The following is a 24,161-nucleotide window of genomic DNA, read 5'->3' on the forward strand; positions in this document are numbered from 1 at the left end:
TTTCTTACAGTAATTTTACTCGTTCATCTAATCAAATACACACATTGCATTTGATGATGTGAAGTAAGAAATCGTGCAAGATGCACGTGTTGATGTAACTTTTTCTTGAGAACGTGACTTAGAGCTAAGATAAAAAGACACGACCTAGGAATACGCATCACCCAACGGTAAAGACAATTTTCTCCCCACTTACGGGCCTGCGATGATCTGTGTATGCCTTCGATCCCGCACCAAAAAGGGCGAACCCGTCTATGGGAATATTCTCAAGTCCTCCTGGCATAATTCGGATCGGATTGGGCTCGAGCACAGCTTGATTTGGTCCAGCACTGACACTCAGAAACTTGTAGAATGCGGCAGCAGAAGCTCTTGCTTTCTCGTTCGCAGGAATGACTATGCCTGTGGTATGGTTAATGCGAAAATTGACATGAGAAGACGTCATAGATCGGAATGTACTTACCACCGTGATATTGAACATCCACGCCGAGCGCTTCCCAAACGGCGCCAAAAACCGTTCTCGTTTTGATCTTGGCCATGTCGAAGCCTCCTGCCGCTGGAGCTCGAAATATTGCGAGTTTTCCGCCAGCTTGGACGACGCTATCGGTGTTGTAGACTGTATCGCCCTGAGAGATAGCGTCTATGGCATATTGGACACCATCTCCTCCGGCTGCCTTGCGAACGGTCTCTTGCCATTGGGGATCGCGATAATCAACCAAGACATCATATGAATACGGTGGCTCCTTCAACAATGCATGCTTTGAGGCGCTCGCGGCACCGATGAGTCGAATCTCTTTCCCTGATGCCTTTCCAGCAAGCTTGACAAGTTGCGCCGCGTAGAAGCCGACCGATGATGATGCACCATATATAAATACAGTGATAGGGCCAGCCTGGCTGTCGAGGACTCCTGACTCCCAGAATGGGCTCGGCAAGTGCAGTCGATAAAATACGGCCTGGGCAGCAGTGACACCGCACAGGCTGACGCTCGCGGCCCTTTCAAATGAAATACCATCGGGAACAAGCCAGGTCAAGTCGAAATCGACGACGAGATACTCTGCAAATGCCCCAGGGCGCTCATTGACAGAGTTTGCTGCCGCCACAATGTCAGTGGGGGTTCGCGCATCGAAATATAAGGCTCATTCGAGCCAATAGTTCCTTGATCACTCACCTCCTTGCAGGAAGCCCGCCACCCGTGCTCCTATCTTGACTCGTGGGTCATCGATACCATCCAAGTCTTTTCCAACTTGAGCCACCTCCCCAGCGAAATCAGATCCCACCACACGCTTGTCTTGCGTCGCAAGTGGCTTTACGGTATTCATGTAGTCAACATGATTGAGTGCTACAGCACGTACACGGACAAGGATCTCCTTGGGTCCCGGCTTCGGGTCAGGTGTCGTCTCAACGGCGACCGTCTTCGTAGAGGTGTTGAGTATTAAGGCTCTCATTTTGTCATATTTTGATTCGGCTTCTTGGAAGGAATGGTAGATAAATAACCCACAATCGAAAGTGGATTGATGAAGGGAAGATCAAAGAATGCAACCAGAAACTCCGATGCTGTATGTTATCATTTCGGAGATAGCGGCTTTCGCGCTTGCACCATTTCTGTTGGACTTATGGAATGTTATGGTACTCACCAATCAGGGACGATTAACATCTTCACTCAAGTATCGATAACTAAGTACTAGACTCAACAAGATTAAAAAAAACTGTACTAATTTTCATTACGTAGAATGTGATGTTTGATTCAGCGGTTCGTCTGGTGCACTTAATGCCGACCCTTGTAGGTCTGTCTGAAGGAGCAGAATGAGGATGAAGGCCGTTTGCGGCTTATGAATGAGTGAGCACCTTGATGATACTACCCCGTATGGTCTGGTATGGTATGGTATGGAATTAGTTTTCGTCTACGGATAGCCTCCCGTAGGGCGAAATGAGTTCGAGCATGAGGATCATAATCATAGCCAATGACGTCTAGCTAATGCCCGTTGATAATCTGAGCGGCAACGTATATCAAGCCTGTCGAGCGGGCGGTATTTATGTTGGGATTCAATCATTATTAGACATTATCAAAGCATCTTGAACCACTTTCATGCCAGCCACCGAGCATGAATAGTTGTTTGTTGCTGTGTACTAAGCCAAGAATTTTCACATGCTAAGAGTAGCTCAACTACTTCAAAGATTGGAAAGCTTGCTTTAAAGACCCTTCACTCTCTCACTTGACAGTGCATCGCAGCAGGGAAGACGTAGGGACGAGCTTGCACCTTCCAACTCGAAATGCCATAGTTCGTCCATTTAGCTTGTATCACCGGTATGTAGATATGAGAGTACCAAGGTTATAGCCCGCATTGACTCCAGTCGCCACAAAAGCAAGCATTATAAATCAGTGACTGAAAAAATTGCAGTGCGAGAAGAATGAGGTGGGCGGGCCTGATGATGAGATCCTACGTTTGTGCTTGAACGGAGAATGGCGCAGAACTCCTAGGTCTTCAATGGATCTGTTCTATGGCCCTGGCTTCAATCGGCCCGAAAATCATCGTTGTGTTGCTTGATTCAAACAGTAGTGCGATTGCGAGAGCGACAGTGGCGCGGATGCACGTCCCGAAGAAACGACAGGCTGCCGCCGCCGTTGCCGGTAAGCACCAACAGGGTGATGCTTGATTTGGCCAGGTACATGCTATGGCTTGACATGTTCGCATATATAATCAAAGGACAGCTAAAGTGCAAAAAAAGGTGCGATTATGCACAGTGAATATTGTAAACAAGGCGGACTTTGCAACAGTATCTCCGCCGAACTATAATCTTGGATCATATTTTATTTACTGCTAGAGATATGGCGACTGAATTGCTTCATTGATTAGACTACTACCATGCGACGAACAGGCCCTTTAGGTCTTGATGACCCGCTGAGCGACATCTTCTAGTTGTTCTTGCTTCAGACCGAGTAGATCATTATCCAAGCCAGACTTAGTCAGATCGCCCAACGGAAGCGCGACGATAGCCGCAGCGATCAACGGATAGATAACGCTGTAATCCCCAGAATTCAATTTGCCCTGAAGCTCCCGCACCTTTGTGGCGGTATCCACAGTCGCGACGTCCCACTTCTGGCCTGTGACCTTCTCAAGAACTCCGAGAATCTCTTTCTGGGACGTACGTACAGAAGAGATGTATACATAGCGGTTAGCGGTTTCGGCCGGCTTTTGCAGGACTCGAGCAACAGCAAGTCCAACTTGCGCCAGAGTACTGGCGGTGAAGTAGGTCTCGCCCTTGTCCCAGATGGTGGCTTTTCTCGAGCCCAGGTCGAAGTCCAGGAAGCCATATTGGAGACCCTAAGTATACTCTGTCAACAAATTTCCGAGTTCTAGCTCCTGAGGGCAGTGAACTTACCCAATCCAAGAATGCTCCAGAACTAATAGCTGTCCAACTGAGACCCTCCTTTTCTTTGCTCTGAAGAAACTCGACGAATTTTCTCTTAGAGGCCATCACAATTGGTAGGTGTGCCTGGACGTCGGCCCTAGTTGTGTCGATGCCAAACTCAGAGGGAATGAACCTCTTCACTCCTGCCTTGATGGCTGCCTCAACGATCTTTTGCTGATGCTCGAAGCCATCATTTCCTACGGTAGACACAACAGCGTCTTGGCCTTTGAATGCAGATTCAAATGATTCGATGGAATAATCAGATCGGATGACGTTGACTGTGGAAGGGAAAGTCGCCTTCGATTCTGGTCGTGATACCACAGAGACGTTGAATTGTTCGGTAGCTAGCAGTGCATCGAGGACAGACGGTCCAAGATTGCCGCTTGCCTAGAAAATCATGTTAGAATCTGTTCAACAGAGGCTGTGAATGCAGTGACAAAAGTCACAGGTACTCTTACACCGATGATGAGAACGTTCTTTATGGCTGGCATTGGTCTTCAGATAGAATTGAGGGAGAAATGGTTTTTGGATGTCTTGCGAGGGGGAATCGTCCAACTACGTCTTTTGTAATATTTCATCCTAGATAGATGCATTGCTAAGCAACGAACAAAGACCTAACAATCTCTAATCTTAACTCCGAGTAAGAGACCTATGAGGTGGAGCGAAGGTTACAAACCATTCTGGGACGTTTTCAGCCACTGACACGTTAGTCTAACTTGATTAGAACTGACATTGCACACGCCGTATTCGCTTCGTATACGGTCAAACAAGTGCAACCCTTGAACATATTTGTTTCTCCTTCCGCAATGTGCCTTGAGCAGTGTTTACGCTCAAAGGTTATCTATTAGATAGTGACGGGGGCTTTGTGATCTATCATATCATTTACAGCAGCTCTAATGCTGCGTAATTGCTTCAATATCCCGTCTTCTTCCCTCTCCTGGTCTCCACAAAATCGACAAGATCAAAGAAACTCTTCTTGTACCTCCTCTGCTGGGTAGTCCTATTGACAGTCTGAATACCAAACCTTGCATCGTAATCTCCGAATTCCCAGTTATCGGCAAAGCTCCACGCGAACGTTCCCAATACATGCACATGATCTTCCCAGATCGCCTTGAGGACCTCGCTCATGAAAGATAGGTAGTAGTTGCTTCGGGGAGCATCGTAGAGCTGGTCGGACAGTTCTTTCTCGGCTTCGGCAAAGACGGGGAAACCGAATTCGGTGATTAGGATGGGTGATTGGAAGGTATTCCAGACGTAGGAGAGGTAGGTTCTTAGGTAAGTGGGGGTGATGTAGACGTAGCTCTGGGAGCGATAGCCGATGTTCCTGTTCGTGTAAGTGCTATGATCTGGGTGAATTTTGGATTGGTACATACCATCTAGTCGTGGTTGTGGTTGATTGGTTGACGCAATATGGAAACAAGGGATCAGAGATGTTCTTTGCACAAGCTTCAATACCATTCTCCGGGGGTGCAACAACTGTCGCTGTGTATGGGTCGATGCCGAAGAAGTCTGCATAGATGTGTCAGCCGTGGTTCCTAATGTCCGACTGTCCTCAAGCCTGTGGACATACCTGCAGTTCCATTGAGATATTTCAGATCTTCCTCCGTCAAAGGCACGAAATCTGGGATAGTCATCTTGAAGGCTTCAGGGTAGTCGATGCCGAGATTGATCGGGTTTCCAAAAGTCGCGAGCTGGAAATCATTGAAATGTTTTGCCGCGTCGACATCTTCCTGTTTGCTAGGGTCACGGGGTACGCCAAAGTTGTCATTGAACTTCAATCCCACCTTTCCGGTACCCTTGATTTCGTCATGATAGAAATGATAGAGTCTCGCGTGTGCCTTGATTACGGTATTGATGCTCTTCCCATTGTGGCTGTACAAGAGAGGCTCGTTGAACGTGAACCACACGGGAACGCGATCAGCGAAATGTGTCATGACAATCTTGCCATAGTTGACAAAAGCATCCTCAAAACCGTCCATTTGATACCCTCCATCCACATAACCAATCAATGCGTCGGTGTTGACATTGCTCATGTTATTACCAAAGATCTGCCACGGTGTGTCGAAATGAATCAAAGTCACAGTAGGAATCATGCCTTTTTCGAGGACAAAGTTGATCAGATCATTGTAATGATCTAGGCCCTGTAGATTTACTGGACTTCCCTCGAAAACAAAGGGCAAAATGCGAGTCCACGGAATCGAGAATGAGTAGTACTTCACGCCAATTGACGCCAGGCGCTCGATATCTTGTCGATAGAGATAATAGTTCTCATTTGTAACGTAATCGTCCGCTCTTTCAGCGCTCGGTTTGAAGAGAGCCTCCATGATCGTAGGTGTTCGTCCCTCATCGGCGATCGCACCTTCAATCTGGGAAGCAGACCCAGCGACACCGAACATGAAGTCATCCGGGAAGGAATAGCAGTCTTGGGGACCGAAGTAGTCTGGTGGCGGCAACACAAGCTCGCTCGTGGGTATCGGTGTTGGTGATACTGTGGTCGAATACAGCCCTCGAAAGGTAAAGTTTGGAAGCGCTGCTACCTCCCATAATGAGGACCATGCTGCCTGTCCGTACTTATCATCTGTATCCGAAGCCTTTGCAGTTGTATTTGGGTACCAATTGCCCCATGTAGTTGTCTTTACTGATGGGATCAAGCTGCTTAGGCTCTCGTAAGGCGGTGCGTAGGTTGTCTGGGGGCCAGGCACTACCGAAGTAGCTGTACGGACTGTTTCAGTCTGAGTGAATGAGAAAGCACTAAAGGCATATGTCGGCGTTGCCTGGGCTTGCGAACAGTTCGGCCTAGACGATGGGCCGTCTGCGGGTATGTAGACCTGTTGTGCTGTAGTAGCGACGGCATATGCGCCCAAGTATATGAACGACCGCATGGTAAGAACCGGTGTTTGTATAGTGTTTGTACCTGTACTTCGAAAGAAAGTTCGTGATAGCGGACATCTTTTATGCCAGGTATTGTCTCAAATCCGATCGCCCGGCATCTTTGGCTAGCTGAACACAATGGAATCAAAAACAAGGCCGTGAGGCCATGCCCCAGTAGAATTGCGGGGAAGGAACGGGGAAGAAGTCCATAACAGGTGTAGATGAAAGACGGTGACGTACATCCTGTACTTATGTAGGCTCGTTTGGGTATGGAACCACGACAAGCTCAGGAGAATCTGCACGACAAATCTTTTCGAAGCTTGTGATGTAGAAAGGCCCGACTCCACAGCTGATCTTGAATCTCGGCAGTAAGTAAACACATGGGGTCAAGCAAAATGGTATCCGGCGTGACAGGAGTGACAGGCATGGACAGGTACTAGTATTTTCTCGATTTGGGGCTTGTTGATGACATGGCGGAAAATGCGGGGGATCGGCACGGCATGGTCGGCCTAGATATACCCGAACCGGCTCTACCAGTTTGATGAACACCTGCAATCATTTGGAAACCCTCCTGTGTGCTCTGTTCTTCTTCTGAATTTCAAGAAAATAAGTAATGGCATCACATATCGCGGAACCCATGCGTTGGAGCAAACGTTAATGTACTAGTATAAGCCGAGCATTGGCATCTTTGCGCTGGCCTATAGCCGCTTGAATGACCAGGTCGCTCTCTACTTCATGAGACCATCTTCATGGAGTAGCAAGCGAAGGCTGTGGTTCGTGTTGGTAGATTCTTCGAAGGGTACTCCGTACTTGTCGCAGTGACACCTCGTCTGTGGGGTGATCAAGAATTGACTGCTACCAATTGCGATCTGCACAACACGAAGTAACCCTCCATCTCGCTAATTCATACCTATTCTGTTCAACCGAGGATCTAGCAAAGTTTACTCTACATTGTTTACAAGAAAGGATGTCGTTATGAAAGAACCTTCGTAGGGTTTATACATTGTAGCACTATTTGCGTGGTGTCATCATAGAATGCCCGTGCAGTCTGACAGGCACAGCCACACGTTAAGATTCAAACGCAGATTCAGTTGTGACACAACGACAAACTTGCTGCTTCGAACTCAATCATTATTTCTCGAATACATCTTATTGCAAAGAAGTCCCCTTTTTCTATTAATTCCGTAAACGATGTCTACGAGTTCCAATGAACCCGAGTCTACATTGATCGCGAAGGAGGAGTTGGCTGACGACGACAAACCTTCGGGGACATTTTGGAGCGAGCGATATCTCAAAGAGTTCACGATTGAGCAAATACTGTCATTACCAGAATCGCAACAGGAGGAGCTTGCCAAAGAGCTCAGTATAGCTTGTTGGGATCCGTTGACGGTGCGGGCAATTGGCACCCCAGGAGATGTCTTCCCCGTTACTGTGGACTGGTCCCAAATAGAATCACTTCCACTACTACCCAGCGAAGACGAAGACGATGAAGCGGAGGATTCCAGCAATGACAAAAGTCGCTCAGAAAAGCCCCAGCAAAATTAAGAGCTTGAATTTTTCGGATACACAACGAGATAAGTGCGTATAGGACAGTTGCGGACTAGTATCGCAGCGTAATTGTTCCGAGGCCCGATGCGAGTACTGGCAACTTTAAAGCGCAACACCCTTGAGCGTCAACTAGTCATTCTAAAATGCAGCGAAGGGCCTTTTGAGTGTGTTTCCTTATCATGCCTGCATTGAACGGCTTCTCCGACAATGAGTTTCGCACTCGTACCGATGTTTTACGGGCCGCATTGGCTTTATTGAAGCCATTGGAGCAATACAAATCGCAGGATCGAGCCCGCATAAGGATCGCAACTGCAACCGGAGCTGGATTCAGCGAGACATCTGCACAGCTTGAGGGTTTCGCGCGGCCATTATGGGTGGTTGCCGACCTGCTTCGATTCCGGTCGGTTGACCCAGATGCTGAGCTGATACGAGCGGCGAGCATCAACCTGGATGATTGGATCGATGGTCTCAAGGTGGGAACTGATCCGAATTCGGCAGAGTACTGGGGAGACCTGTCAGGTGTCGATCAACGTATGGTCGAGATGGAGTCCATAGCCTACACTTTGTTGCTCAATCCGGAGACTTTGAGTTTTGCAGACGATCCTGTGGCTCAATCGAACGTGGTCAAATGGTTGCGCAGTATCAATGACCATCCAATGCCCCAAAATAATTGGCTCTGGTTCCGGATCTTTGTCAATCTCGCTCTCGTACGCACATTAGGTGTTCCAATGAGCGAAGTAAAGGAACACATTGATGCAGCGCTGGCGACGCTTGATTCATTTTACATAGGAGAGGGATGGAGTAGTGATGGGCTGTGGGGTGATGCCAGAAAGCAGGTTGACTATTATTCGGGAAGCTTTGCGATTCAGTTTGCTCAACTACTATTTGTTAGATTTGCCCCAGATTATGACCAAGCGAGAACAGCGCGATACAAGAAGGAGGCTGGCCAGTTCGCAGAAGTGTATTGGAGGTACTTCCACGAAAATGGTAGGCACCCGAAAATATTATCTTAGTTGTCTAGTGCAACAACTGACTGTTTCCATTTCTAGGAGCTGCCATACCATTTGGAAGAAGTCTTACCTACAGATTTGCATTTGCTGCCTTCTGGGCTGCAGCAGCTGTCGCCGAGGTAGATCTACCTTCGCCAGTATCTAATCTAGGGACTGTGAAAGGAATGCTGTTGAGACATCTACGGTGGTGGACGCGGCATCCTCATATATTCAATACCGACGGCACCCTCAATATTGGGTTTTGTTACCCAAACATGCACATGTCAGAAAATTACAACTCGCCGCAATCAGTTTTCTGGTGTTTAAAGTCTTTTGTCGTCCTCGGTTTGCCTGACACACATCCATTCTGGACGAGCAAAGAGGAACCTCACCCACTTGATGCAGACTCTCGGAACAACAGCCTCGCCCCTGTTGCAGTGCTACGACCACCAAGGCACATTCTCTGCAATACCCCAGAGCACCACTTTCTTCTCTCATCTGGTCAATCGACTCGTAACCGTTTCAAGGCTCGAGAAGCAAAGTACGCGAAGTTTGCGTACTCCTCTACCTTTGGGTTCAGCGTTCCTTCAGGACCATTGCTCGAACAACAGGCACCGGACTCGACCCTCACAGTCAGCTTACCAGATGAAGATATCTTAAAGGTTCGCTGGGCCCCCACTGATTCACAATGGGGAGAAGTGCGGGTAGGTGATGAAACAGTTCCTACAATGACGAGCACCTGGACACCACTGCAGAGTCTGGGCCTGGATATCACCACAACTCTCATCTCTCCAGTCAACAGATGGCCTGGCTGGCATATTAGAGTACATAAAATCATACGCAAAAACGCATCTGGATACCAGAGTCCAGTCGTGGAGGTTATAGATGGCGGGTTTGCGATATCTGCACAGACTCCCGAAGGTCTATCAATCTTTGAAGACGAACTTCAGCCAAAGTATGAAACTAACGATGAGAATTTGTCTAACGGGTGGTGGAACGACGGAAAATCCTGTCTGATCATCTCCGAGTCGGGCGCGAGCGGTATCGTAGACTTGACAGACGTTTTCGCTCCAAACGTGGAATCCAGGTCTCGAGGCGAAAGCAAGATCATCAGAGCAGACCCGAATACGTACGTTGTTCTAAGCGCTGTCTTCTTTTCGAAATTTAAATACTGACTGTCAGGTCAAAGCAATCTTATGGCTCAGCGAACACTCATCCCTACTATCGAGCATCACCCTGAAATCTCGATGAGTAAACAAGAGCAGAATGTGGAGTGGGTTGTGAGCGGTGTTTTTGCGATACAAGAGTCGGCTATTGTACATGGAAGAGGTGTCTGGAAGTTATGGCATGATCGTCCTGTTGGTCATCTGGGCCGGAATAACGGTGGCATTCACTTCGATTAGCGCTAGTGAACTAACACAGAATCAATAATCAAATACTTGATCCCAGTAGCCATTATTCATGAAAATTGATGGAATATACATCCAATTATATTTGGAGATCTAGGACATGGATTGACTGTGGGTGCGCTGTCGGAAGGGGAAGGCCATATGATGAACCTCTACCACTCTTCAGTTAGTGATACGAAGGCACATTCACATTGTAGTGGCCACGTGCATTCAAGAAGGTAATTGAAAGAGAATTTCAGTTGCTCGGGTCAAGAATGGCTCCGTACTTTTAACTTGGACTGTGCAGTTCAATTCCGTACACGTGCGTTACGCTTGTGCGCACCTTATAGTCATCACTTGAATAGTCACTACATAAACAGTCATAGCTAGTGAAGACAGGCTCACAACGAATCATGTTCGAGGTGTGGTATAAATATCATTTGCTTCTAGGTCATGTTATTATATTATGCACATACTTCACAATCAAGTTCTGCACCTTCGAAAGACAACGCTACAACGGACCAGTAAATGAACTACAAATAGAGCAACAATACGATCAAACAACTACCTAGCCAGACCAATCTGCTAGAATGCGGCAGGCACGAATCCCTAGAGCCGATCTCTTTGACGCTAAAGAGATCAATGGCGGCAGTTCCACTTACTGGGGCGGTTTTCTAGCGAATGGGTGTAAACCGCCCAAGAACAACCCAAATCAACATGCGCCTTTCAGGAATGCGGCCATGTACTTCAGTTATCAAGGCTTGAAAGCCAATGACATCACGACAATTGACCCTGACCGCCCAGCCAGACTCATCAGCCAAAATCTGCAAACAGGTCAGGGAGCCGAACCACGAAACGAGAATACCTTTCCAGACATAGATTTGGAGCCGTATTGGTCGGCGAGGGCTGACAGCTACTTCCAAGAAGGCTCGATAGAGAAGCAGATCGTGAATACGCTCATCCAACGATTCGAGGAGTTATTCACGCAGAAGGATTGCCCGAACAAGATCTATATACTTGGAATGGACTCAATGTGCTATAAACATTCGAGTTGGACGGCAGCAGAAACGGACAGAGAAAGAAGGAGGGTGATTTCGCACTATATGTTTGCTCTCGACATTGCGAAGCGTTTTATTCAAAGGTTTTATAACAACTTCCGCAACGTGAAGGCCACAACCTACAGGATTTGTGTGGACACGACATGTCTTTGCGAGACCGATATCAAATTCATGAAACAGAAATTCGAGCTCCAAGAAGGCTACCTATTGGAGACGAGCCATCTGGCAGATATTCTTGGAAACAAGATGAACAGGCAATCCATTTTGATCATGTTCGCGCCGAAAAATCCAATTCGACAGATGCTCGCGGATGTGTGCGCCTCACTCGTAAGAGAACTTTCTCCTTACGTTGTCATTTGTCCGCCCTGGGAGGTTGATACATTAGCTCTTGATGACTATCACGGAGGGGACCGGACGTCTAGCAGAGTGTATGAACTCTTCCAGGAGCATCGTTACAAATCGAAACCCTTCACATACAATAAGGATTTCATACAGTGCTATGGTATACTTGGGTATCACCTGCGCAGTGACTGGCAAGTCCCTATGGAATCGCTAGACACATGTGTGGTGACAGACTGGGGTCATTACTTTTCTGAGCTAGACAAACAATACCAGTGAGCCAGGCCAGAGGTTGAGATATCTCCCAATTCTTTCCCATTTGTACTGTAATTATGGTACATGTTTGAAGGATGAGGGATCGGGTTTCTTTTCATCCTTAATTTCCACCGATTCCGATGGTCTGGATCCATTTCCCACTTGTTTCCTTACACTCCTTAGATTCAGGCATTACACATACTTAACAGATGACATATTACAACTTTAAGTTCTACTGAGTATAATGTATAATTACATCAAATCTATCAATATACATTGAAGTCGCTTCTCTATACGTGCATCGTTCTCATCCATAGCGAGACGCTAAACGTTCAGCACTCAACCCAGGTACTCGTTGCATTGTATGCCATTACAAGGCCCTTGATCGATGATGATTTTGCATGCTTCAATCACTCCACTAACAGTATTGTGTAATTTTGGAGCATCGCTTCTGAATTGCCGCTGGATGATGATAACACTGCAATGGAAGCAGCTTGTGTTTCTACATTCGGCCACCATTTGTGACTGTATGTCAGCCTTCAATTCAATTTAGAAGAGTATTGGTATTTCTTTCACAATGTAGGCTACGCAACAGCCCCATGATTGCCAAGTAACTTAACTTAACCATCCCCTCACCATCTAAGAGCTTCCAATGTAAGCCGAATACGAGCATCAATGCAGGAGCGCACACTTATATCTCACAAGGCAGGATTTCAATAATTCATAAGGCAAACTCCAAGTAATGGTGCAGGACACAAGCAATGTATTCCCTATGGAACGTACATTAACCTATTGCGGGGTTCGTCGAGTAAGCCGGATAAATTAAGAGGATTCGACTACAACACAAACAATGCAGGAAATTCTCGTGCCAAGAGCGGTGTTCTCATAGTACGAGAATGCATTGCTTACATTGGAAGTTTGCCTACTACTATATTCGAATGTTGGTTCTGGAATATGCTGAAGCCTTGCATCCCGAAATGATTGACCGGTTGATGATAGACTCAATGCTTCTGTAGCGATGACAGAAATAAGCAAGTTGAAAGTGATCAATACATTACATTATTGTAGAACTTGTGTATCAGAGAACTATAAATTCGCCATCACCGCCTCAGTCGACAGAGACAACACAAGCACAGATCTCAATCCAACACCAGCTTCAATATCTCACGATGTTCTCCCTCTACCACCTCATCAGCCTGGCGGCTCTTTCTCTCGCCGCTCCCGCAACCCGTTCATCCCCACAAGTCATCCCCGGACCCGGTCTTCCATCCCTCGCCTCCCTAAACCTAACATCCGAGTATCTATACTCGCTTCCCAAGCCTGTCACTGGTACTTTTTCCCCCCATCATGGCCCCAGAGCAAATCTAACGCATCCTCGCAGACCCCGACCAGTTATCCACACTCACAGACCCCTACTGCGGCCCCGATTTCGCCTACATCCCCGTCAACGACGCCATCGCATGTTTCCACTACCTCGACGGCCTCGGCGAGCAGTTCTGCGGCGTGCCGGACACGCAGAGGAGTAGTGTGTTCTGCACCGCCGGAAGAGGCAGTCGTATTGAGGGATTCGGGATTGGGCAGAGGAGTTGGTGGTACGTATTCATTCTCCTTTGGGACTTTTGGAATTGGCTAATGTGTGTGGGGATGGTAGTAAACATGTTGCGCAGGCTGTGTTGTGGACTATTGATCATTGCACGAGGCCTGGGCAGGACACTGCTGGTAAGTTGATTTCCTTCCATAGATCTGCCTTTTGTACTTCATATTTCAAGGCTTTCAAGGGCTAACACGAAGGCTATAGGTTCGGCGCCCGCGTATGGGAACGGTGGTCTTGTTGTGTTCACTGGAAAGTAAGTCTGTCGATGGACATGCAAAACTGCATGGGATGAGTTCGTTGAAAGCCGTCAATGAGAACAAGGAGGGGCGGAGAAGTAATTGGGACCCAAAAAAGAGTTTTCGAGTTTGTATATGACGCTAGTATATTGAAAATGCTATGAATGAGGTGCGATTTTGATCTATTGGTTTGCCATCTTTTTCCAACATTTTTGCGTGCTTAAATTGAATTGTTTGAAGAATGAAACTTTCATCAAGAAGCCATTTTCACAGTACACAACCCACATCTATTGCCCGGCCTGGCTACCTATGACAGTCCCAATCCTCTATACGATACTCATGTAATTGAACTGCATATCCGGTGAACATATCCGTCGTCGATGTTGGAAGTAACGATTGCCTGAGATATGTGTGATCAATTGGTGGAGTATCTCGGGTATCATTGGCTCGGGGTGCGGGTCATTGGGATCCGCGGATATGTGTTTGATTGGTCAGAGGCGGATGCGACATCGGTATCCCGCATTGGTGCTCCCCGCGATACGAGATCTGGAGTCTAGTAATGGAAGAGGGTATGATTGGAAATGGCACTCAATGGAATTGTAGCATGATGATAAAAGTTTGTTCTACCTATGAGAAGTTTGGATTCATCAAGGTCTGGAGAATATCAAGTGTCCTGAAAATGCTCGTGAATTTTATGGTTTCTATGATGTCATCTAGATAGATACAAGAAAATCGTCAAACAACCATGATATAAGCGTAATTATCTACAAAACCGATTCCTTTTTAACATGCGAATGTCTAAACAATGTTCCTCAGATCCTGACCAGCCAAGAATCTTCGGAGGTTGTATGCGATGAGGCCCTCAGCGCCCTGCGGCCTGCCACCAGCGGCGTGGGGGGACAGGATGAGGTTCTTGGATGCCTTCCACAGGTTCGACTCGGCGGGGAGGGGCTCCTTGACGAAGACGTCGAGCGCGGCACCGCCGATCTCGTTGTTCTGGAGGGCATTGAAAAGGGCGTCCTCGTCGATGGCGGTTCCGCGGCCGACGTTGACAACCCAGGCGTGGTTTGGCAGCAACTTCAGCCTCTCGGCATTGAGTGCATTGTTTGTGGAGTCGGAGCCAGGGAGAATCATGACCAATGCGTCGGTCTTGGAGAGAACCTCAGGAAGCTTGTCCTCGCCGACGACCTGGATTCCATCTCGCACGCCGGCGCTCCTGGCAACACCGGTGACATTGGCACCGAGCGCGACGAGGGAGGGTGTCAGGCACTTGGCGATGTTTCCGAAGCCCCAGACAGTGACGTTGGCATCCCTGAGGGATGTGAATGAGCCCTTCGGCCTGTCGGGTTGAGGGCCGCCGAGGTGGCCGGGCCATTTTCCTTGTGTTTGGTAGTCCCTCATCTCGTGGAACTTGCGTGCGGAGGCGAGGAGGAGGCCGAGGGTGTGCTCAGCAACGGTGTGGTCGTGCAGTCCTGATCCCGTTGTCACCTTGACCTTGCTGGTGTCAAAGCCGGCATTGAGGACGTCGTTGGGACCGGCGGCGAGGGATTGGATCCATTTGAGGTTGTTCAAGCGCTGTGCAGCATCCTTGAGGTTGTCGGCTGAGTTTGCCCAAGTGATGAGAATCTCGGCGTCAGAGTGCTCAGCGGGGATGGGCTTCTTGACGTCGTAGGGCTGGAGGGCGACAGAGAATCCCTCGAGAGAGAGGGTGTCGAGGGCGAGGGAAGTAGGGTAGAGGAGTTTGCGGGCCATGTTTGGAGTTACGTGTGAAAGAATTGAGAGGAGACGAGCGTGAGAGGGAGGAGGCATGGGACGGCGGGGGAGAGGGAGTATAATAAAGAAAAGGGGGGGCAATGGAGAAGAGACAGTCGGCGGGGTTTGAAGGTGGGGTTGACGACGGGATACGAATGGGATAGTTATACGGCAGAGCAACGAGAATGAGTGGTTGAATGGTAGTCTGGTGGCAGATTGGATGAAGATGTTCGCTGTCGGTGAATGGCGTCAATTGAGGGATTCAGTTTGCCCAAGATTTCTCCTCCTTTTCTGGCATTCCGATTGGTCGATTCAGTTGCCGCGGCATTTGTCGCCATGACAGTGTCTCCGGATAACGATCAGGTAAGGTTGCCAATGTTCCTTTTCGGCCGACAACGGAATTCAATTCCGAAATGTAAAGTTTCGCGAGGTTAATGTGGTTCTGCTAACAGGCGACCAATCACAAGTCGTCTCGGCTCTCGTCGGCGTATGAAGTTACTCCCCATTCACACCAGTCAAAAGGCCAGCAACCAGCTGACGCAGCTTCTATTTAAATAGACGGTGATAGCAGCCTTGATTCTTTTGTCGCTTGTGCTATCTTGTAGATGTACTCCGTACTCTATGTCCTACTGGCAATTCCAACAATCTAAGGGGTTTGGCATCATTCCAGCATACTTTGAGCAGCACAATTCAATCGCTAAGGTAATATACATTGTTCTGTAAGCGGAGAACTGTTCGAATATGAGACGGACAATTGAGTGCCTAGCATGAAAGTTCATGCACCAGTGATTTCCTTCAACGAATCTTTTGTCAATTTTCTCCTCTCAAGAGGTAAATGTTTCTGTGGCCAAACCACGAGAAAATTTCTTTACGGCTACAATAGCGATTTGATCATACGAAAATCCATCTTTCTACTGGACCTGGTCTTACTGACTACATTATGTTTTTCAAAAGCAGCAACCACAACACGTAAAGCCGAAAGTGCGGCCGTGTGTCGTCTTCACTGAGTGGTGCATTGAAAGAAGATTTTGCAGTATGGAGCCATCAATTGCAACACAACTCATATTGCCTGATAAGCTGAGTGTCTACCTTGGGCTCGAACGTTAGGACCTGTAAGCAGGATTACCTCTTCTAGAGTTGATGCCTCCAGAACAATATCGAGCAAGCAAATATGCGAACTCGAGACGCATCTCCTAACGCCACAGGTGAGCATGACAGAATCAAAAAACTTGTTGAGACTCTTGACGGCTTTGCTTTCGGCAACGACTATTCCTGCATGTTCGATTTTCTTGGTATTGCCGCTTTTCATCAGCAACGACTGCTCTAGAAGGGATTTTGCTGCGCCTAGATGCATATGGAAGCAGCTGACTCTATCTGCCAATCCTCCAAGAAGTAAGATGAAGCTTTGTAGATCCATTGACAGAGGAGCCAAGGAACTGTGGAGTTCCGTTATCTGCACCCCAGATTGTCAACGTTTCTTATCCTCGAGCATGTCACCGAATCAGATCTCCAAGGTCTTGAAAGGTTCGCCATATCCAAGAATCTGTATCACTAGCCCAAGATATTCTTAGTCAAAATACAGGCTGTCTGATTGCGAACCGCCCGAACGCCTTCCATGAACTGGTCATCGTAGGTCCCACATCCTACTGACAAGTCTCCACAAGACCGGTGGCGCAAGCTTTGTGGGGTCAAGTTGTCTTGATGACTGTGCATAGGTACTTTATATTCCACGGAGTACTTCGAGTGTACTTCGAGAAATGATCGTCGCCTCCTTCCGAGACATGGCAATGATGGCTGTTCCGAGATGTGTTCAAAGTATCCCCAACCACGCTTCAGCGGAGATGCATGGAATACGTCCCCAGAAATGTTATTTCATGATCGAGCCCAACTTTATGTAGCATTTTCTGCAACCTTTCGTCACTTCCCCACATGCGAAGTCGTTTGTCGTCCTTCTACCCGGACGATGCGGCAAAATTGCTTGGGTGGTCATGGCTTCCTCCACAACACCACCTCGCGCAGGATTGGTCGCACGATATTAAACGTATATGAGGTTACCAGTGCTCGACCCAAAGAAGTCGGTACTTTCATAATATCAACCGAATATGCATTCCGGGGTAACGTTGCCATGTGCACAGCGGACCGTTGGTATTAAAGTGCCATGTACCGCCAATGTTCCATCTCCATCGCTTCTCGTATCGCATCTTCTTGGGAAACCGCAAGACGACGACAGCCATGATTTTCTCTACACTCGTTGCGCTTGCAGCAGTCGCGGAGGCCATGCCTCAGTTTGGCGGAGGTGGAAACACGATGTTGCGATTTGGGTGCTCTCAGGTCGTTATTGATCGAATCGATCCCTTGGTAAATCCCGGACAAGCACCATCGCCGCACATGCACCAGGTGGTTGGTGGAAATGCTTTCAATACCAGCATGGCTTCGACCGATATCGCCAAGCTTGCCGACTGCACAACATGCGGTTACTCTGAGGTTTGTCATTGAGTCCGGGAACCATAGATACGATTGCTAAGAATCGTAGGATCTGTCCAACTACTGGACTGCCAACCTTTACTTCAAGGCTCGCAATGGCAGCTACAAGCGTGTGCCACAGATTCCTAACAGGTGAGTATCATCGATATAAGGTTTTGATACATAAAAGCTTACATTCGTATTTTCAGGGAGTTGTTCAACGACAAGTACACTACCGGTACACAGGGAGGGTTTGTCGTCTACTACGTATCGCCCGGAAAATCAAAGGTCCAAGCCTTCAAGCCAGTACGTTGATGCACTACCATCTGCAAGGCATCTACTAATGTCTTTTGAAACAGGGCTTCCGCATGCTTGTCGGAGATGCCAACAAGCGCGCCAAAGAGGGCAGTGGCTTGAAGTCACAGACCTGTTTCCGTTGCTACACGGGACCCAACTTCGCCGGCGACAATGCTGCACCATGCGCTGATGGCAAGCTGGATACAGAGGCTTTCCCTACTGCACCTTGCCCCGGAGGTATCCGTTCAAACATTCTCTATCCCACTTGCTGGGACGGCAAGAACCTTGACAGCCCCGACCATAAGTGAGTGGAACATGATGTGCCACTTCGTATGTTTGACTAACGCATCTACAGGGCTCACGTTGCTTATCCCAAGGCTGGACCGGCTACCTTCACTGGCTCGAGTGTTGGTGGAGACTGCCCGTCGACCCATCCCGTTAAGATTCCTCAAATCATGTTGGAAATTGTATGGGACACCAGGCAGTTTAACAACAAGGCTGACTGGCCCACTGATGGTATGCCAACCCGATATTTGACTTTACTGGGACTGATATACTAATCGTCAACAGGCTCTCAACCATTCGTCCTCAGCACCGGAGACCCCACTGGATACGGACAGCACGGTGACTACGTCTTCGGCTGGAAAGATGATTCCCTCCAGAGGGCCATGGACGAGGCAAAGGGCTGCATGGGCGCTTCTTGCGGTGGCCTCAAGACTCAAGCCGTCAGTGTTGGAAACGGCTGTAAGGTCCCGAGCCGTGTCAAGGAGGACATTGGCGATGGCTGTAAGTTCAACTCCCGCTTTCGTTGTTGCGATATCTCTAACAGCTCGTAGGGTTGTCTAAACTTCCTGGTATGGAGATGTAAGGTCCGGGCTTCGTCGTTAGGAATACACAACTGTAACAAATGTTAAGCATATGTGAAATTTGGTTATTGTCCATTAGGGTGTCCGTTAGGACATGTATGGTGTAGATGTTGGGAATAGAATGCATTATCTTCATACTCGAAGACCTTGAAAATTAGTTTTAGTGACATTACAGGGCCGGATCTTGCCTTTGAGAGTGAGAAATTAGCATTCTACAGCGCTGTATCGATCGCGCAATACGAGCACAGTGGAGGAAAGGAATGCAGTCATAACTCCGGATTTTGAACAGAATGTTATTGCTCGAGACGCCAGCCTTCGAGGATAATCGCGAATGGAATCCACTTTGGGAACCTCCGTCCGACCGAGAAAAATTCGTAAATGAGTTGGCCGTATCTGTATCTGTACAGACATTTAGATCTGATGTTCATTGGACGCAAAACACGACACACAGGGTTAAGGAGTCATTCGGTGTTGATCTGCCATATTGGATTGTTGGTGCGGGTCATTTCATCCCGCACGACTCATCTCCCTTCACCATGTACATATAATTCCTGGCCGCCCAGATATTTCCATTGTTTCGAAACCTTCCAAAAACCGGACGCGAAAAACTTTCGATAATGCCATTTCGCGGGGAACACGAGGCTGTTGAGCGGGGAAACCCTGCAGTTGACCCACGAACCGAAGGCGCCTTCGGGTGAATTGTCCCGGCCTTCGGACTAATGACTTAGGAGTCTTATTTACACCGGTGGCCGCGCAAATTATGCCTTCACCCACAATTCCTCTTCAATGGCCATGCAACGTGGAGAATGTCACCCAATTCCCCAGAAAATGATCACGACGATTCCAATGGATCGGCGCCGACCAAGAATACCCCAGAATTGGCCTGTAACGGCTGCCGGAAATCTAAACTAAGATGTTCACGCGAAAGACCCACATGTTCCCACTGTCGAAAGACTAGTAAGCTCTGACCAGATATGTGCGATCAAGAAGCACTGCTTACATCGAGTTGAGGTCTTGATTGCGTTTATGAGACAAAAAGAACCAAACCTGGCCTTAAGGCCGGGGCAGTCGAGAATCTCCATAGACGACTAGGTACACTAGTATGAATGCCGCAAATCTGATTGTTATGCCAACTCTTTCTGTTAGACGCCTTAGAGAATCTCGTGCATGAACGCGAGAGAAATCCTCCAGCAGCACCTACGACTGCCGTTTGTCACGATGTCAATCATAATGGAGCATCGACAGACGCTGCAGCATACAATGTACTTGCGCTTCTCGCCAAAGAACTGCCAAAGTTGATAAAGTCGGGTGCCAGTCCTCCCTCCGTTATTGACAACAACATCGATCACAGAGCTAAACGAAGACGCCCGAATGGCGATGAACCACTGAATACACCCAGACATGGCGACATACGGCTACCGCATCTAGCGGCGCTCGAAAAGATAATCGCGGCCTACTTCACACACATTCACCCATGGATTCCAATGATACATCAGGCCAGATTCCGCCAGCGTATGAGTGTCGCCATGGAGTATCCGAAGCTCGAAGTCATCCTCCATGCAATGGTTTACGCCACTTCCAAATATCTTCCAGAGCAGGAGGTTCCGGAGAGTGCTTTGCTGGATAGTCGAAAGTGGGTAGTTTGGAGAGCCATGGATAGTGTTTCACCAGAAAGCTTGCAAGCCCTGACGATTCTAGCTTTTACAGATGTATGTCATACAATCGCGAAAATGACTGAACGGTATCTAACGAGATCAGATCGGCAATGGCCATTGCGCAAAAGCTTGGTCAATAGTGGGTTCCTTGACGCGCACAGTCGAGTACAGCCAATTGACCCAGGAACGAGAGCTCGGCAGCCACCAGCCATTTTGCCGCCCGTATAGCTTCATCCAAGATGTTGAAGATTGGACCGAGGTCGAAGAACGAAGGCGCATCTTCTGGAACATCTTTAATTTGGATCGATTCTGTTCTATAACGATGGGTTGGAATACTAGTCTAACTTCAGACGATGTTCACCGACGGCTACCGTGCGATGGGCCCTTGTGGCGAAAACAGACGCCTGTTGTGACGCCGTATTTTGGAATATGGGACAAGTCCGCAGGGCGCATAGGCAACCCGGTCGCATTCTTGCCGCAATACCAGTCACCCAGTGAGCCTGTTAATGACGTAGAGATTCGAAGCCGACCAGATGCTGCCTCAGCTGCTAGCCCTAACCAAAATCTTCTGGTTGATACCACGATCGGAGCTTTCGCGTACTGCATCGAGGCGACTGAATCCATGAGCCGTATTACCAGTTACTTCTTGCAGCAGAAGATTGATATACGAGATGAAAGAGAAATCAATTCCTGGCTAACCCGCTTCAAAGAACTCGATCTCCGCCTGGTTCATTGGAAGATGCTTCTACCTCAGAAATGGAAGACGAACATGGAACGTCAGTCAACATTAATGGATCCAAATCTCACAACAGCCCATGTTACGCACAACGCTTCCATGATCTTGTTGCATCAATTGATTGCGTATCCGCCATTGAACTGGGGTTTCAGACACAAATTACCTAGCCACTTGAGCGCCGAAGCATGCCAGTCCGCCGGCATAGAAATTGCGAGGATCACGCAGAACTATCTATCGAACTCCAATAATGCATCTCCGATCGGAAGTCAATACGCCTTTTGTCTGTATATAGCTGCCAGGATGCTACTCATCCACTGGAAATACTCCGCCGAGAACAGTCTTGATGAACAATTCTGGTCTTTGATCCAGAGCTTGGAAGAACTGTCTAAGCGCTGGCAGGCTTTGTCTCGCGACAGGAATGCTCGTAGCTTAGCTGAACGATATGCAGATAGACTGAAGGAGCTGTATACATCATGCATGGAGGTCCCTGGTTACAGTATCGATGTCATGGACTACACCAATGAGATCCGTCATTGCGCAATGACTCCATATGGGGACGACTCCCGGTCTATCACAACGCCGACCTGGTCGTCTCAACATCGGTTGCGAACCGACATCAGAAATGGAGTAGATACCATGATACCTTCCATTCCGCAGCACGAAAATCCACGGGGAGACAGTATTGATTCGCAACATATGGCACATGTTGAAGAAGGAGCCAATCCTCTCAACATGGGAGACTTCAACACCATCCCACAGATGATGCTCGATCAACAGTTCATGAACATGGATCGCGTGATAGCTTTTGATGATGGAAGCATGTTCACAGCCTCGTTGGATCATGGTAACTGGTAAGGTTCTATATTGTGTGTAGATATACATAGGTCTAGATAAGTCCCATCCTCAAAAGACGGTTTCCGAATTCCACCAAATAATAATCACCATATACCAACCCGTGATTGGCATATCTCTTTCGGGCTTGGGTATTGTTGTTGGCTGTGCCGAATTTCAACAGTCCTTCGAATTTTACATCCGGAACCACGTCTTCGACTCCAATATGATGATATGGTGCATGAACGAGTCGTGCGCGCTCGGGCGCGAGGGCAAAAGCGAGCGTATCCTCCACGATCGCCAATGCTGCGTCCCGGAATCTGGTGGCGAGCCGGTGCTGCGAGATCGACGTAAGTGCTTGCGAAAGAACGAGCATTCCGTTCGCTGCAATGGTGCCCGAAGATGAGTCCCTCAGAGGGTTCTCAAGATCTTCGATGGGTGCATCGAAATCCCAAAGAGGAACACAGCGTCCCCGGCGTGTGGTTGTCCCATCAGGAGATATATCTGTGATCTCGACAGCACTCGGCGAAGTTTCCAATCGATACAAGAAATATTCGGCTAGACCACAGGCGGCATGCAGGAATTGTGCGTCTTGGGTCGACATGTACGTTTGCGCATATCCTAGAATGCCCCACGCCTGGCCTCTTGCCCATGTGGACTCATGCGCATAGCCCTGAGCCGTCAGCCGGCATTTGAGACCACCTGTTTTAGGATCGATGTTAGCGACATGACAAGTAGAGTACCATTGGCCTCTATACCCGTCCTTCGATGTTGGCAACGCATCCTCCGGTCTCAGGTGTGACTGCAGAAGTGTTCTCGCGTGGGCTGTGGCCATGTCGGCGAGGTAGTTTCCATTTGGTTTATGCTTGGATGCATAGTAGAGAAGATCAAGATTACATAGACTATCGATGATGACAATCATGTTGTCTTCCTGGTCTATGATTTCAATGTCTTTCTTCTTAAGCAGGTCCCAACTCCTGATAGCTTTGGCGGATGGGACATATCTGCTTGCCAGACTATCGGCCGCGCGAATAATTGAGTCTAAGCTTCGAGGATTCCCAGTGCATTCCCAGTCCGCACGCAGCGCAGGCATGACGATGAATCCAATGTCATGAGTATCGGTCCTGTCGGCCATTCCATGCAGCGGTTCGGTCCAGGTGCGGCATAATGATGAGAATTGTTGCCGTAATTGGGGTATGTCAATGCGATCTTTGGATTCGGCAGAATTAAGGGATGTGAAAGTGTGTGGAAACTTGATCAATCTTTCCAGTATTGCATACAATGAACCAGGAAAGAAACCCAATGTCCAAAAAGCGCTTTCTCTCAGCGTGTAGCTTCCATCCCCGTCTTGAGGGACATACTCCGGAAAGGCGAAGGGTAAGGCGCCAATATGCGTCGTGGCAGTCCGTAATAACTTTGCGGTGATATTCTCATCGAAAAGCTCTTTCAATTGTTCAATAGGACTCCTGTCCGAGGTAAAGTCATGCTGTCGCTCTTTTGTGTCGCCCAATTCTGAAGGAGACGCACTTGTCAATGGAGTTGATGCTATCTCCGAGATGTCGTCTGCAGCTACAACCGAAGTATCGGAATTTTGTTCTGGGCTGGATTCAAGGGGAGGAGACACAGCCAACGGCGACTCGGCTGTTTTCAAAATCGCTTCCATTTTTGCAGTGACCAGCCAAATGGACGAGTGGAGGAAAGGGATGAACAAACGATACTCGGATCAGTTCGAGCATGAAATGGGCTTCTTTAGGGCTTGGATCCTTTCGGACAGCGGGTATCAAATGCTCCGCAGTCATTTACCAGTACATGTGCCAGACATGCACCAGTTGCGATCTAAACAAGTTAGTCCATGTTCGGGGTGTCAATCGACCGCGC

The 24,161-nt window shown here is 48.3% G+C and overlaps 10 protein-coding genes across 10 annotated transcripts; 5 read left to right on the plus strand and 5 right to left on the minus strand.

Moving 5' to 3' along the window:
* Positions 1–157: 157 nt before the first annotated feature.
* BU24DRAFT_463156 (GroES-like protein) lies at positions 158–1,439 on the minus strand (the record flags this gene model as incomplete). Its single annotated transcript, XM_033532089.1, has 3 exons — positions 158–396; positions 458–1,084; positions 1,163–1,439. 3 exons carry the CDS (start codon positions 1,437–1,439, stop codon positions 158–160), a joined length of 1,143 nt encoding a protein of 380 aa, XP_033382700.1.
* Positions 1,440–2,876: 1,437 nt separating this feature from the next.
* On the minus strand, positions 2,877–3,896 carry BU24DRAFT_481807 (NmrA-like family protein; the record flags this gene model as incomplete). Its single annotated transcript, XM_033533204.1, has 3 exons — positions 2,877–3,317; positions 3,376–3,792; positions 3,864–3,896. 3 exons carry the CDS (start codon positions 3,894–3,896, stop codon positions 2,877–2,879), a joined length of 891 nt encoding a protein of 296 aa, XP_033382701.1.
* Positions 3,897–4,317: 421 nt separating this feature from the next.
* Positions 4,318–6,700, minus strand: BU24DRAFT_392494 (glycoside hydrolase family 1 protein; the record flags this gene model as incomplete). The annotated part of the gene is made up of 3 exons (XM_033525159.1): positions 4,976–6,700; positions 4,779–4,914; positions 4,318–4,729 (listed from the first exon to the last, which is right to left on the minus strand). Exons 1-3 carry the CDS (start codon positions 6,285–6,287, stop codon positions 4,318–4,320), a joined length of 1,860 nt encoding a protein of 619 aa, XP_033382702.1. The 5' UTR covers positions 6,288–6,700.
* Positions 6,701–8,003: 1,303 nt separating this feature from the next.
* On the plus strand, positions 8,004–10,216 carry BU24DRAFT_463160 (uncharacterized protein; the record flags this gene model as incomplete). The annotated part of the gene is made up of 3 exons (XM_033532090.1): positions 8,004–8,811; positions 8,874–9,942; positions 10,003–10,216. The coding sequence occupies 3 exons, from the start codon at positions 8,004–8,006 to the stop codon at positions 10,214–10,216; spliced, it is 2,091 nt and encodes a 696-aa protein (XP_033382703.1).
* A 575-nt stretch (positions 10,217–10,791) lies between these two features.
* BU24DRAFT_410116 (uncharacterized protein) lies at positions 10,792–11,877 on the plus strand (the record flags this gene model as incomplete). The annotated part of the gene is made up of 1 exon (XM_033525967.1): positions 10,792–11,877. One exon carries the CDS (start codon positions 10,792–10,794, stop codon positions 11,875–11,877), a length of 1,086 nt encoding a protein of 361 aa, XP_033382704.1.
* A 1,145-nt stretch (positions 11,878–13,022) lies between these two features.
* Positions 13,023–13,704, plus strand: BU24DRAFT_463162 (uncharacterized protein; the record flags this gene model as incomplete). The annotated part of the gene is made up of 4 exons (XM_033532091.1): positions 13,023–13,182; positions 13,235–13,445; positions 13,505–13,572; positions 13,652–13,704. The coding sequence occupies 4 exons, from the start codon at positions 13,023–13,025 to the stop codon at positions 13,702–13,704; spliced, it is 492 nt and encodes a 163-aa protein (XP_033382705.1).
* A 653-nt stretch (positions 13,705–14,357) lies between these two features.
* Positions 14,358–15,662, minus strand: BU24DRAFT_423339 (D-isomer specific 2-hydroxyacid dehydrogenase). The gene has a single exon (XM_033528220.1). It carries the CDS (start codon positions 15,433–15,435, stop codon positions 14,482–14,484), a length of 954 nt encoding a protein of 317 aa, XP_033382706.1. The 5' UTR covers positions 15,436–15,662; the 3' UTR covers positions 14,358–14,481.
* A 2,005-nt stretch (positions 15,663–17,667) lies between these two features.
* BU24DRAFT_451437 (uncharacterized protein) lies at positions 17,668–19,063 on the plus strand (the record flags this gene model as incomplete). Its single annotated transcript, XM_033531105.1, has 7 exons — positions 17,668–17,919; positions 17,969–18,051; positions 18,108–18,204; positions 18,258–18,499; positions 18,551–18,711; positions 18,766–18,981; positions 19,032–19,063. The coding sequence occupies 7 exons, from the start codon at positions 17,668–17,670 to the stop codon at positions 19,061–19,063; spliced, it is 1,083 nt and encodes a 360-aa protein (XP_033382707.1).
* A 799-nt stretch (positions 19,064–19,862) lies between these two features.
* On the plus strand, positions 19,863–22,307 carry BU24DRAFT_481816 (uncharacterized protein; the record flags this gene model as incomplete). The annotated part of the gene is made up of 4 exons (XM_033533205.1): positions 19,863–20,018; positions 20,073–20,153; positions 20,208–20,770; positions 20,820–22,307. The coding sequence occupies exons 1-4, from the start codon at positions 19,868–19,870 to the stop codon at positions 22,305–22,307; spliced, it is 2,283 nt and encodes a 760-aa protein (XP_033382708.1). The 5' UTR covers positions 19,863–19,867.
* A 31-nt stretch (positions 22,308–22,338) lies between these two features.
* BU24DRAFT_481819 (glycoside hydrolase family 88 protein) lies at positions 22,339–24,001 on the minus strand (the record flags this gene model as incomplete). Its single annotated transcript, XM_033533206.1, has 1 exon — positions 22,339–24,001. The coding sequence occupies exon 1, from the start codon at positions 23,944–23,946 to the stop codon at positions 22,339–22,341; it is 1,608 nt and encodes a 535-aa protein (XP_033382709.1). The 5' UTR covers positions 23,947–24,001.
* Between the last annotated feature and the right edge of the window lie 160 nt (positions 24,002–24,161).

This window comes from Aaosphaeria arxii (genome assembly GCF_010015735.1).
Source record: "Aaosphaeria arxii CBS 175.79 unplaced genomic scaffold BU24scaffold_5, whole genome shotgun sequence".
NCBI classification, from domain to species: Eukaryota; Fungi; Ascomycota; class Dothideomycetes; order Pleosporales; genus Aaosphaeria; species Aaosphaeria arxii.